This window comes from Carassius gibelio, chromosome A22, assembly GCF_023724105.1.
Source record: "Carassius gibelio isolate Cgi1373 ecotype wild population from Czech Republic chromosome A22, carGib1.2-hapl.c, whole genome shotgun sequence".
NCBI lineage: Eukaryota > Metazoa > Chordata > Actinopteri > Cypriniformes > Cyprinidae > Carassius > Carassius gibelio.
Window position 1 is genome coordinate 11,649,418 of NC_068392.1, and position 12,897 is coordinate 11,662,314.

Below are 12,897 nucleotides of genomic sequence, written 5' to 3' on the forward strand. Positions count from 1 at the left end.
TATATATATATATAGGAACTGTAATTATAATTTATCAATAACATCTAATTATATAGGGTTCTTAACACATGCTTATAAGGCCCCGGTTGTACATGATTATTGCGTACGTGTGGTATAAGTTGTTCTTGAATCTTTTCGTACATTTAGAATAAATTTTAGTACGAAAGTTTTTGATGAATCATGATTTATTCGTGAAAACGTCCGTACGCACATTTCACGCAAAAATCTGTGCCTACGCATATTTAGTGAATGAGACCCAATGTTTTTTAACCTTGGATGGATTTAAACCTAATGTACAGGACTTAGTCAGTGACAGTGATAGGAAGCTTAGAATTTTCATCTTACTGGCTCTTTAATTTTTTTAAGCCACACCCTCATTACTATAATAAGAAATGCTACTGTTTAGCGGACATTACCATTAACTGTTTTCTTCTACCGTTCCAGTCAACTTTTTCATACTATTCAATTAATAACAATATTGAGAAGTAAAGAAGATGGACAACTGTTTACTACATACAAAACATAAAAAGATTTTAGATTCGATTTCAGAATTGAAAACCAATACCGATAATTTAAAAACACTAGACCAGTGCAATCCAACATTTTCAGTAATGGTTTGTAGAGAGGTGTTTTAGTTCGAAAGTTGGGAAGCCAGACTCAAACCCATGTTACCTGCATCAGCACCAATCGCCATGCCAAAGCTCCAACATAGGGTTTAACTTCAGGGTTAATCTGTCAATAACAACCCAGCGGAAGAAACCTTTCTACACTCGGTTTATAATGTACTATTTTCTCAAAATGGGAAAAGCCAAAAAGCCGGAAAACTCTCTCCCAGAGTGCAGGCTAAACAGGTTAAAGTGAAGCATGGGAAGACTGACAGATCTTGTAGTCAGGCAGCTTACTGCAGCCGAGCAGACAGATGGATGGCTTTCTGACGCTAATGAGGATTTGTGGACTCCGAGTTTGAGGTGCGGAAACCTTCATTTGGTTCGTAAAGGCCTGGATCAATGAGTGCAACTATGCAGTCGGCTACATGCAGATACAATAGCTTGGGGACTTTAAATTATAGAGAAATAACTACCAGCAGAGCAAAATAATCATTTAATATAATAAAATAATCAATTTGTTAAGGGGAGCACAGAATATAGTTACTAGTATCATTATTGGCACTATGCAAAATGGTTCTTCACGCAGCGCAGAGATAGTTTGTGATGATATGTGTTCGGTTGAGGAAGCCCGAGGCACAGCAAACAGCGGCGCGGTAATTAAATATCAACAGGAAGTTACTCACACAACAACAGAACTCTGTATATCTTTAAAGCAGATGCTATGAGCCTGAAATACATCTTCAATTAAACAATGTGAAAACTGACAAGATAAAGGAATTAAAACAGAGAGAGAATTATAAGATGTCTATGCAATCCTGATGTATTCCTAAGGGTACAGGAAGATATCTGCAGCATATTGGATATTGGTTAAATTTTCACATTTAGATTAGCTATGTCATCATCTATAACACTATAAATAGTGTTTTTTGCCATTCATGCAAAATATCCAAGATCCACCTGTGCCAGATGTCAGTGAAATAAAATCAGCTTGTAAATGAAACATGTGGAAAGGGCAGGTTCTCTCACCATCTGGATGGGTTTCTTCTGCAGGTCTCTCTCGGTCACCAGTCTCTCCTGGTCAGTGACGTACAGGCCCTTCTGAGCCAGAGCCTGGATGACGGCGTCATGACCCAGCAGAGGTTTGACAGCATCGCTCTTTAAAATCAGACTTCCTGCTCGGCAGTACAGCTCAGCTGACAGCAGCAGGCTCACCACCGGAGGCTTCAGGTGCTCCTGCTCATACTGGTCCCTGTAGAAAGGCTCATTCAGGTCTCCTGGAACACTGTCTGCAAGATGACAGAACCTCAATTAAAGGTGCAGTGTGTAATTTTTAGCGGCATCTAGCGGTGAGGTTGCAAACTGCATCCAACGGCTCAGTCCCCCGCTCACCCCTCGCTTTAGAGAAGCTACGGTGGCCGACACAGGTAAAGATGTCGTGGGTAAAGACAGCAGAGCGCAATGAGATTACTTTACAAAGGTAAATCAGGGAATTATATTTACTTAATTATTCAATAAATCAACGTTATTGCGAATGTTAATGTTCATCATTGTATCAGTGTTTTATTCGCAAAAACAACAGTGACGAAACGCGCTCTGTAGAGCAGTTTGTCCATTTAGGGTTACTGTAGAAACATGGTGGTGACTTCCATGTAAGGGAACCCGCGGCGTATGTAGATAAAAATAGCTCAATGTAAGGTAATGAAAACATAAACATAGTTATATATTATATTGCATTTCTGTAAATAGATTGTTTTAAATATTACACATTGCACCTTTAAATGTTATCCATTTTGTGATTAATATACATTTTTCATACTGTACATTATAATGTTGTGATGCCTAAATTCACTTTAGAATTTTCTAAAGTTTGATTTTAGTTTTTATTAGGATTTTTTTTTTTAAATGTAGAATCATAATGTTGCCTATTTATCGGTTATAGGCCATTAAAAAGCTTATCACCGTTGGTATTTAAATCTCAATACATGAAGAATTGTATTTATTTAGACAAATTGTTTAGAATTGTAATATCTGAAATTTATTGGTTATTGGCCTTAATATAGAAATAATTATCTGCTCATTGGGGGGGGGGGCAATTTGATCTATTTATACAAAGTGCGTAGAATTTTAATATCGTCAATTTATCGGTTATTGTACTTCTTGTTGGATTATGGCAATCTTGCGTAATTCGCAATTTAACCACAAAATAATTGCAAAAGCACAGTTCTACTTATGTAAATAACAATTTACAAATCTACATTGTATAACAATGAAACATGCATGAATGAGAAAATAACATGATAAAGAACTCAATTATCGCTGTATTTGCTTCTTTGATCTTATTTTTAATAGCAAAAATTAAATGACAAAGTAACTATATCTTGTTTTTTTTTATGTGTTAGAATTTGGTAAGACATGAAACTAAACAGGCTTTTTGTTTGGTTTAGTAGTTTGTTTTTGTAATATCCTAATTATACATTTTCCATAAAATTCTGGAAATTACTTGCCTCAATATTATATCGCGAAAACCACAAAAACATTGCGAAATCCTGGTGGGACTGATTACTTTCATATCAAAACACCTTCACTCTGTTATGTCATAGCAGACAGCTGAGCCTGTGATTTATTATTTTTTTCTGAATTTCAAAGATCAAAGTACTTTTCGTCTTCCGCACAGCTAAATATAGCTAAAGCTTGGTGTTTTCCGATTCCTCTGTGCAAGTCTAATTTACCCTCACCCGGGCAGATGAAGGAAAGGAGAAAGTCCTTAAAGGAAGCCAGACAGTGTCTACCACACAGCTACAAAATCAAAAACATCATGAACACGAGTTCGCATGTTGACAGAATAAATGCGTTCACAGATCTGAATGAGGTCACCGCATCCATGGAGCACCAAGATGTTCGGCTATTTATGGAGACATGTGAGAGTTCAGGAGAGTGCTTGTATCCTTATTACCAGCACATGCTTTCAGTTTACGCTGTTAAACCTGATTGTGGTAATGGCAAAACAGATTTGAACCATTCTGTATGAATGAATGTCTTACTAGAGATGTTGACAATACGCAAAAATGACGAACTACCTTCATTGCTAATTAATAGCTTTTCAGAAGGCTTTTAAAACGGGTCTATATCATAAAGCAGTGGATCAAACATTGCACTGATGGTATCAGTGCCACAAGGCGTTGACGATGTAAGTAAAAAATATGACTGTGTCGAGCCAGGCCGCGGTTGCCATGGCAACAGCAGGGAGGCTGATCGATTCCCCTGCCATACGCATGTATCCAGGAGCTCCTCACGAGCCGCATCAAAGACAGATGGAGAGAGAGGAACTACACAGGTGCTCAGATTCTGTGCTTCTAGAGCCTGACAGTATGTTCAATATCATGATATTGATTCACTAGGATTTTACCGGTGATATAAATTGAACTAGTTCCAATGTTTTTAACACTCTGTAATTCATTTCTGCAAATCAGTTGAAAATGCACATTTTGGTTGATTTTATCTGTGAACTGGTTCAGAAGTGAATTAGATGAAATCTACTTTAAATCAAAAAAAAATTTGTGTGGCAGTTTATTTGTTTAAATGTGTAGAAAAATACTGTTTTTAAAATTTATATTATTATGTACTTGTTTTCATATATATATATATATATATATATATATATATACATATATATATATATATATATATATATATATATATATATATATATATTTATTTATTTTTTTTTATTTATTTTTTTTTTGCATTTAATTGAAAAATGCAAATTATAAAAAATATGCAAACGGTTTTATTTTTATTTTTAAGCACATAAATTAGCAAGTTCACATAATATTAAAAGCCTGGCAAATTTCATATTATAATTTTTTTCAAATGCATCTTCACAATAGATTAGTAAAAAATGCTTGGTAGGTTTTCAGAAAGCAATGTGCTATCAAGTGAGAATGCATTGAAGAGATGAACCGAAAACAGAGAGCATGCCATTAAATGACCAATTCATTATGTATGTCCTTCCCAAAGGACCAAAATGGATCAATGGAAACATATTTATGGACTTTAGGCTGACTACTCTCTTTTCATTCAAACAACCGCTTGTATTTCATTTTATCTTGTATTCTGGTATCACACTTATATATTTTTAAAGCCTGCTGCATTACATTTTAAATAATACTAATGTGATCTGAGATGTGTTGATTTAATCAGTCACTTTGTTGCATGGACAAATGAAGGCTTTCATCAGTTATTCTGTCATCTGTCCTAGGGTTACACCACAAAACAATTCAACAAATGGGTCAATAACACCCTTAAGGACTGTCAATCAGCCTACTGAACATTGCCATATCCTCACCCTGACGGTCAGTGTCTAGTTGATCACGTTTAAGGTCACTTTAAATCAAAGATGCTAAACAATAAAGACAGCAAGAGTTGTCATTTTGCATTGCACATGGGACTGAAGACCTGACTGCACATTTTAACTAGATGAGAGGACCTTAAGGAGGACAGATGGCTGGTGGTCATAAGTTAGCCAATCACAATGGGTTTGTGCTGTCAAATGAACATACAGCTCAACGACTAGCTATCGAATAAATCTGGATCTAGATGTCAATACGAGACTACATTAATGAGCCCATAAGGTCCGATTCAGGATACAAAGCAATTCAAATCTTCAAAGTATATTTTAAAACAAAACAAAAAACAAAACTGGTCTTGCAGATCTAATATTATTAAAATAAAAGGCCACTTAAGTGCATTAATGCGCACTTTCAAAACACACTAAAGTACACTTTTAAAACATCCAGTTTGTACAATTAAAAGTTTTACTTGAAAATATATTTTACCACATGCAGGTACTTGATGATAAATTTAACTGTTGTGTTTTATTTTTGAGATTCTGAAATTTTAAGTTTATATATTTTAAATGCACTAAATTGTAATTGTAATCGCAAATATATTTAAATACATGATATACAAGCTTCAGCAGAAATGACATTCAAGTATATTTTAGTTTTCTAAATACTTGTCAACACACTCATATACAGTATATTTAACCATATTTCAAAGGAAGTTCAACAAATTGCATTTAATATAGGCATAATAATATTTAATCGCAAATAACATGCAGTTAAGTGTCTGAAAACATAACATTAAATTCACACTTCAGTATATTCTTTTAAAGAATATTATTGCTGTAACAATAAGTACTCTTTTTAAAAAATTTGCTAAAGTCCACATCTTTTTTTGTTTTGACATAAAAGCAAAAACTGTGTGTAAATATATTGTATGTATCGTTTATAAAATGAGTCCAACACATTAACTGGATGGTAACCATTATGCTACTTTTTTCATGTTTTTTTACGTTTTGTTAAGTGTTGGATAACATTTTAGTGGATCCAATTAATAAACAGCACTTGCTTAACATTAGATTGTTTATGAAGTTACATGTTGCACATTGCATTGTTGAATATTGACATAAAATAATACAAAACCCAAATTGTAGGGGTCTGCATGAAGAAAGTGCATTTATTAACACTATAAATTTTTCAATTATAAAATGCATTTGTATTTAAATCTATATTTTAACACTTACATGTTTGCTTTCCAAATGCATTAAATGTAATGTAAACACATGGGAAATCAAACTAGGAGACAAAGATGAAGGTGGAGAAGAGAAACACGCCACCTACCTGTACCGAAGGCTTTGGCCACCAGCCATGTGAGGCTGGCTCTGATTTTAGCTCTATTAAAATCATAATGATCAGAAGACTTGATGGCAGGGACAATGAAAGTGTTTCTGGGATCTCTGGAGTGGGTCAGATCTCCCATCATCTTCACAGCTGCAGCCTCACATCAACGATGACATCTCTCCGAAGGAATTCAACGCTTCAAATCCGACTTTTGCGTTTTTTCTGTAACACACAGATCTGATTTTGTAACTTACATGTGTCAAGCCACTGTTCAAACACTCGGTTGGGCTTATTTTCACATCTATTTTGGGCCGACCCGATAATAAAAAGTGGGGTTCTGCCCAGAGAGTTTCATCCATTCTGGTAACGTTACCCTTAATAAATTCGGCTGTTTTTCTCCTCAATGGTCCTCCACGTCCCCCGTTATAAGATGCAGTGTCGCTATCTACAAAAAGCTTTGTCTTCTCTCGGACGTCGCCATGCTCTACCCACATATTCCCATCTGGACATTAACGGTTATTCTTGCTCTATTCATCCTGCGTCCTGCCGTCTCCCTTCTGCAGTCAGTGAGAGAGAGTGCGCCGTCTGCGCATGCGCATGCGCGCTCCGCCCAACACGCCAACAATCCAACACTGGGAAAAAAAGGGTTGTGGCTAGAACAGAAGCAAAAAAAGCCGGAAGTTAACAGTAAATAGATTTTCTACCTATTAGATAATGATTTATTAACATCTACACCTACCCCAACCCTAAACCTACCCCTTACAATAATGCAAAAAAAAAAAAAAACTAATTATTTTTGTACAGTGTTTGCGAAAAATTACGCTATATTGATGTGCGCATGGGCAGTAGTTTTTGCTGTAAGCCGTCGAGCCTTAACCAGAGACAATTCCTAAAAGGACTTTACCTTAACCCAGAAATTGGGACTGTGCTAGGAAATGGATCCAGTGACATTTTATAATTTCATTTTTGTTTGCTCTACGAGTAAATAATAATAATAATTCATAATATAAAATATGAAAAAATATAATTCATAATAAAACGATTCTCCTTTATAAAATGACTGACCATTAGTTCTCGAATGTACTGAACTAAAAAATAAGGATATTTATGTGATATTATTATTATTATTATTATTATTTGTAAGAAGATATAATAACTTAAGTACAATAGGTGAATTTCACAAATATATATATATATATATATATATATATATATATATATATATATATATATATATATATATATAATGTTATTTTATATATATAAAATAAAAAAATTGTTCAATAAAGGTAAACTATAACTTTTAATACTTTTTAATTCTAAAACATGAACATTTACATAAATAAATGCTTTTAAAAATCTTAATTATATATTATTAACTGATACAATAAGTTGTTATTATTATTATAATTATTATTATTGCTATTATGTAGTGTACTGTATGTGTCATTAATAAATAACAAAAAGCACAATAATTTTCCCAAATGTACAAAATGTCTGTTAAAGATCGCTTAATCTGGAAACATCTGTTGTGTACGAACATCTGATCTTAAATATGTAAGCTTTACACACATTTTAAATCATAAACAAATAAAACAGACATCTCTGTGATGTGGGCTATGCGTGCTATCAGGATAAAATATTCTTAAAATAATCATAATATTAATCGTTTTAAAAATACAATTTATGAACTGATACAATAATTCTAATACGGTACAGAATTAAACAGATGAGGAAAATGCACAATATTTGGTTTCAAATAAAAAGTTAAAATCCCTAAAAACTACAACTTCCAGCTTTACTGTCGCGTTTATATGACGTCGTATTTACGCGACCGCTTGGAAATGATTCTGTTCACAAATCCCTGGTTTATGTGGAGTATACGACTTTAATGCGTTTCCAAAAGACATATATCAAAGCGTTTTCCTTTTTTTAGTTTATTTATGTTTAGTAAATATCGTGAATGGTGAATGTGGGCAGAAAATGTTTACGCCGAGATCGCTGAAGCTCAAGAGAGCGCCAGAGTCTTATCAGCAGCAGCAGAACCCAAAGAGAAGCAAAGCGACATCCGAAGACCCTGTTTCTACAGCTACATCTTCACCTGATACCTGCCCTCCAGATAAGACTGTACCTATAGAAACAGAGGAGGAACCCCATCGGATAGAGACTGAAGAAGAGGAGCAACCCCATCAGATAGAGACTGAAGAAGAGGAGGAACCACATCAGATAGAGAGCGAGGAAGAGGAGGAACCAGTGAAGTCCTTCAAGAAGAGCCAGAGATGGCCAGAGCCCGGAGAGCCCGTGTGTGTCATGTGCGGTCGATATGGAGAATACATCTGCGACAAAACAGACAACGATGTCTGCAGCCTGGAGTGTAAAGCCAGTCATCTGGCCAAAATGTGCTTGGATTTGGGAGATAAGGTGTTTTCTAGAGATCTGGAGGAGGGTTTGGAGAGCTCCAGTGCAGCAGACACTGGGCACAGTTACTCTTACAAGGAGGATGTGTTCATCTCTGAACTGACTGAGGAGCAGGTTGAGAGGGTTAAAGCCGAGCTGGCCATAGTGACCGCAGGCCGAGAGGTCTGTAGACCCATTATAGAGTTCGAACACTGTAACTTTCCCACAGCTCTCACGCTCAACCTGAAGAAAGCCGGCTATGAGGCTCCCACTCCCATCCAGATGCAGATGGTGCCTGTTGGTCTGAAGGGCAGGGATGTGATCGCCACTGCAGACACAGGCTCTGGAAAGACGGTCGCCTTCCTTCTTCCAGTGGTCATCCAGGCTCTCCAGGTGAATATTGGGTTTGTGTACTGAGTAACATACTGAATATTGTACTGAACATCTTTAGTAGTGCTACATGGCAGCCAGCAATGATGTTAAAGTTGAGAAATATATATATATATAACATGTGTGTATGTATATATATATATATATATATATATATATATATATATATATATATATATATATATATATATACATACATATATAACATATAACAGTCCATGTAGTCCCACACTCTTATAACAGTATTCAGAAGAACATGTCTATTTTTGACTGGTCTATAATTCCAGTGCACTTCCTCTGAAAAGTTCACAACCAGAAAGCTTAGTTCAGATGAGGATAGTTGTTATATAAAACTCACATTCACCTTACAGCTGAAATGTCACATTAAAGTTTCATATCAGGGTTCATTTTTAGCTACAAAACTTTGATTTAAGAGTTTTTTTTGGTTTTATAAGTACATTTTTTACTGTTTTATAGGGAAAAAGAATATTATATATAAAAATTATATTATTTATTATAATTCTGTTAAGCATCTTCATTTTTTATACTTAAATGTATTTAAATATATATCTTTTTATTCAGTCATTTAGTACCAGATTAGTTTTTTTCTTCTATATAAATATATATATATATATATATATATATATATATATATATATATATATATATATATATACAAAATTATAAATATAATAAAATATTACACAGTATGTATATATATATATATATATATATATATATATATATATACATGCATATATATGACTTTAGACTTTATACTTTATTTGTCCCCATAGGGCAATTGGTTTTGCAGCAAGATAAACACAGAACAGTCACAGATGCACAAATACAAGACAAAAACATTGTCAAAAACATTTAAGCATTTATTTATTCCTCGTTTTACCGTGCATGATATTTGAGCTTCCCACATCGATTCGTGTGCCTTTTTGATTTTCCAGAGCCAGACTGCTTCTCCGTCTCGTCCCACGTGTCTCATCCTGACCCCGACCAGAGAGCTGGCCATCCAGATAGAGAAGCAGACGAAAGAGCTGGTGATGGGCCTGCCGAACATGAGAACTGCTCTTCTGGTGGGGGGGATGCCTTTACCCCCTCAGCTGCACCGACTCAAGCAGAACATCAAGGTACTTGTTGGTTAATAAAGAGCTTTAATCAGAAACCTTCACCTTATTTGACGGTGCTTTCTTTCTCCAGATAGCGATAGCCACTCCAGGACGCCTCCTCGAGCTCCTGAAGCAGAAGGCTGTACTGCTGGAGAACGTCAGGGCTCTTGTGGTTGATGAGGTATTTATCATGTTCATTTATAGTTCTCTGTTGTATTCATTTGTTTATTGCTCGTGTTTATTTATTCACCATTTATGCTTTAATCAGTGTTGTTATTAATCTAAAAAGGCGGATACCATGCTGAAGATGGGATTCCAGCAACAGGTTCTTGAGGTTTTGGAGACGGTCCCTGAAGAGCACCAGACGCTGTTGACGTCAGCCACCATTCCCACAGGAACTGAACAGCTAGCGGCTCGTCTCACCCGCGACCCTGTGAGCATTACCATCGGTCAGAAGAACCAGCCCTGCGCCAACGTCCACCAGATCGTCCTCTGGGTGGAAGAGCCGTCCAAGAAAAAGAAGCTTTTTGAGATTTTAAATGTAAGTGTACAACTGTACAAACCCTGTTTACTGTCTTGTTGCACATTTTTACTGTATTTCCTGGATTGAATGCGTCTGGTGCTTCTTGACAGAAATACAGTGGAAGTCTATAGGGCACTCTTTGTCCTCCTCTCCAGAGGAAATGGGTGGCTCCTCAATTTGCTTCGCTCCTGGAAAACTAGCAACGGCTCTTACCAGAGACCGAGGGCAGGAAGTGGAGCATTTAGAGCTAAATCACAAGCTGTGGAGATCAAATATTATATAATATGTATGATTATTATATTATAATATTATATATATAATATTATTTTATAATATATAATAATACTATAATATGTATTTTACATTTTAGAATAATTGTCTGTCAGAAAAACGAAATAACCAATAAATATGGATGAATAAATATGAAACAAAATGATTAAATAAACAAAAACAGTTCTTTATTAATATTATATCGAGTCATTTAGCATAATTCTTCATTAATATTTCTGTTTAATAATTTAGAACAGTTTCCCATTCATATGAAATAACATAAATATAAAAAGTCATGCATTTGAATAATAAATCATAAAATAAGGCAAAAATATTGATTTTGTTATTTAATTGTACATGAAATCGTCCATCAAAATACAATATTAACATAAATATCAATTGATAAATATTGAATAAATAATTAATATTAAATTTAATATTTTAGAATAATTGTCCATCAGAAATATAAAATAATAATCAATAAATAAATTCTTTATTAATATTATAATTAACAAGACAAATGGTTGTCCATCAAATGGAAAATAAATAGATGAATTTTTACATGTTTTAATTTATACTTAATTTATATTATATTTTTGGATTTGTTTTCGTTATAATATGCCCTACATTATGAATTTGTGTGGATTTGTTTTCGTTATAATATGCTCTACATTATGAATTTGTGTGGATTTGTTTTCGTTATAATATGCTCTACATTATGAATTTGTGTGGATTTGTTTTCGTTATAATATGCTCTACATTATGAATTTGTGTGGATTTGTTTTCGTTATAATATGCTCTACATTATGAATTTGTGTGTGCTCAGGACAGAAAGCTCTACCAGCCTCCGGTAGTTGTGTTTGTGGACTGCAAACTTGGGGCTGATTTGCTGTGTGAAGCTGTGCAAAAGGTCATGGGGTTAAACACCGTCGCTATTCACTCAGACAAGATGCAGTGGGAACGCAACAAAATCGTAAAGGTAATGAACCTTTATTGGTATAAATGTATACATATTAAATAAACATAATATTGTTGGTGTTTTTAGGGTCTACTGGAGGGCCAGTTTGAAGTGGTGGTCAGCACTGGGATTCTCGGTAGAGGACTGGACCTGGTCAATGTGAAGCTTGTAGTGAACTTCGACATGCCAGCTAACATGGATGAATATGTTCATCAGGTCTGGCGTCTTTCATAAACAAAGGTACACACTGATGCGTCACGTTTCTTTAATGATGACACACTATGTCTGAACCCTTCAGATCGGTCGAGCCGGTCGACTGGGCCACAGAGGCACCGCCATCACCTTCATGAATAACAACAGCAAGCGGCTGTTTCTGGACATCGTGAACCGGGTGAAACCCACGGGCTCCATCCTGCCGCCACAGCTCCTCAACTCCCCATATCTGCACGAGCAGCAGAGGAGAGCCAGACAGAAGAGCAGCCGAGGAGAAGACCTCCTCGTGACCAAGAGCAGCCTCATCGACATCATCAGGAAGCACGACAAAAGAGCCGCCAGGAAATAACTAGCAAAGGTTTCTATTAGTAGATGTTTGGTTGGTGCCTTTGTCATTTGTATTTTCAATAAATGCTACAAGTGAAGGAAGAAAACTGGTTGTCTTCTGATTGTCTCCAGTATAATTACACACACGATAATAATAATGTCAACTCACATAGTAGAAATGTTTTAGCCATGTTAATGGAAACGTAAATATAAATACTAGGATAAAAACCTGTTAATTGCTTACTGTACCAAATACATTGATGTTATTTTATAGGACAATACATGCACTTTTACTGTAAATTATTGCAAAATATTTGAGATAATAAAATTTACATTTGGAGAGAAAAGGCGTGTCTGTGAATCAACTTTTTTCTATTTGTTTCATTTTTTTTTTTTTTTTACCATAAAG

The 12,897-nt window shown here is 35.1% G+C and overlaps 2 protein-coding genes across 12 annotated transcripts in view; one reads left to right on the forward strand and one right to left on the reverse strand.

Moving 5' to 3' along the window:
- The window catches only part of camsap2a (calmodulin regulated spectrin-associated protein family, member 2a), a 33,264-nt gene extending 26,349 nt beyond the window's left edge, over positions 1-6,915 (reverse strand). For 5 of the 11 annotated variants that reach the window (XM_052539729.1, XM_052539733.1, XM_052539728.1 and 2 more), the window contains exons 1-3: positions 6,663-6,914; positions 6,290-6,511; positions 1,635-1,894 (exon numbers count right to left, since the gene is read on the reverse strand). In XM_052539729.1, the coding sequence (XP_052395689.1) occupies positions 1,635-1,894; positions 6,290-6,431 (402 nt within the window). In that variant the 5' untranslated portion in view covers positions 6,432-6,511; positions 6,663-6,914. Of the gene's footprint in view, positions 1-1,634; positions 1,895-6,289; positions 6,512-6,662 lie in introns of all 11 variants that reach the window. The other 6 variants (XM_052539737.1, XM_052539734.1, XM_052539732.1 and 3 more) reach the window with 3 other exon arrangements.
- A 1,195-nt stretch (positions 6,916-8,110) lies between these two features.
- On the forward strand, positions 8,111-12,595 carry ddx59 (DEAD (Asp-Glu-Ala-Asp) box polypeptide 59). The gene is made up of 7 exons (XM_052539883.1): positions 8,111-9,079; positions 10,036-10,218; positions 10,289-10,378; positions 10,487-10,738; positions 11,817-11,969; positions 12,036-12,164; positions 12,247-12,595. The coding sequence occupies exons 1-7, from the start codon at positions 8,273-8,275 to the stop codon at positions 12,508-12,510; spliced, it is 1,878 nt and encodes a 625-aa protein (XP_052395843.1). The 5' UTR covers positions 8,111-8,272; the 3' UTR covers positions 12,511-12,595.
- The last annotated feature ends 302 nt before the right edge of the window (positions 12,596-12,897 follow it).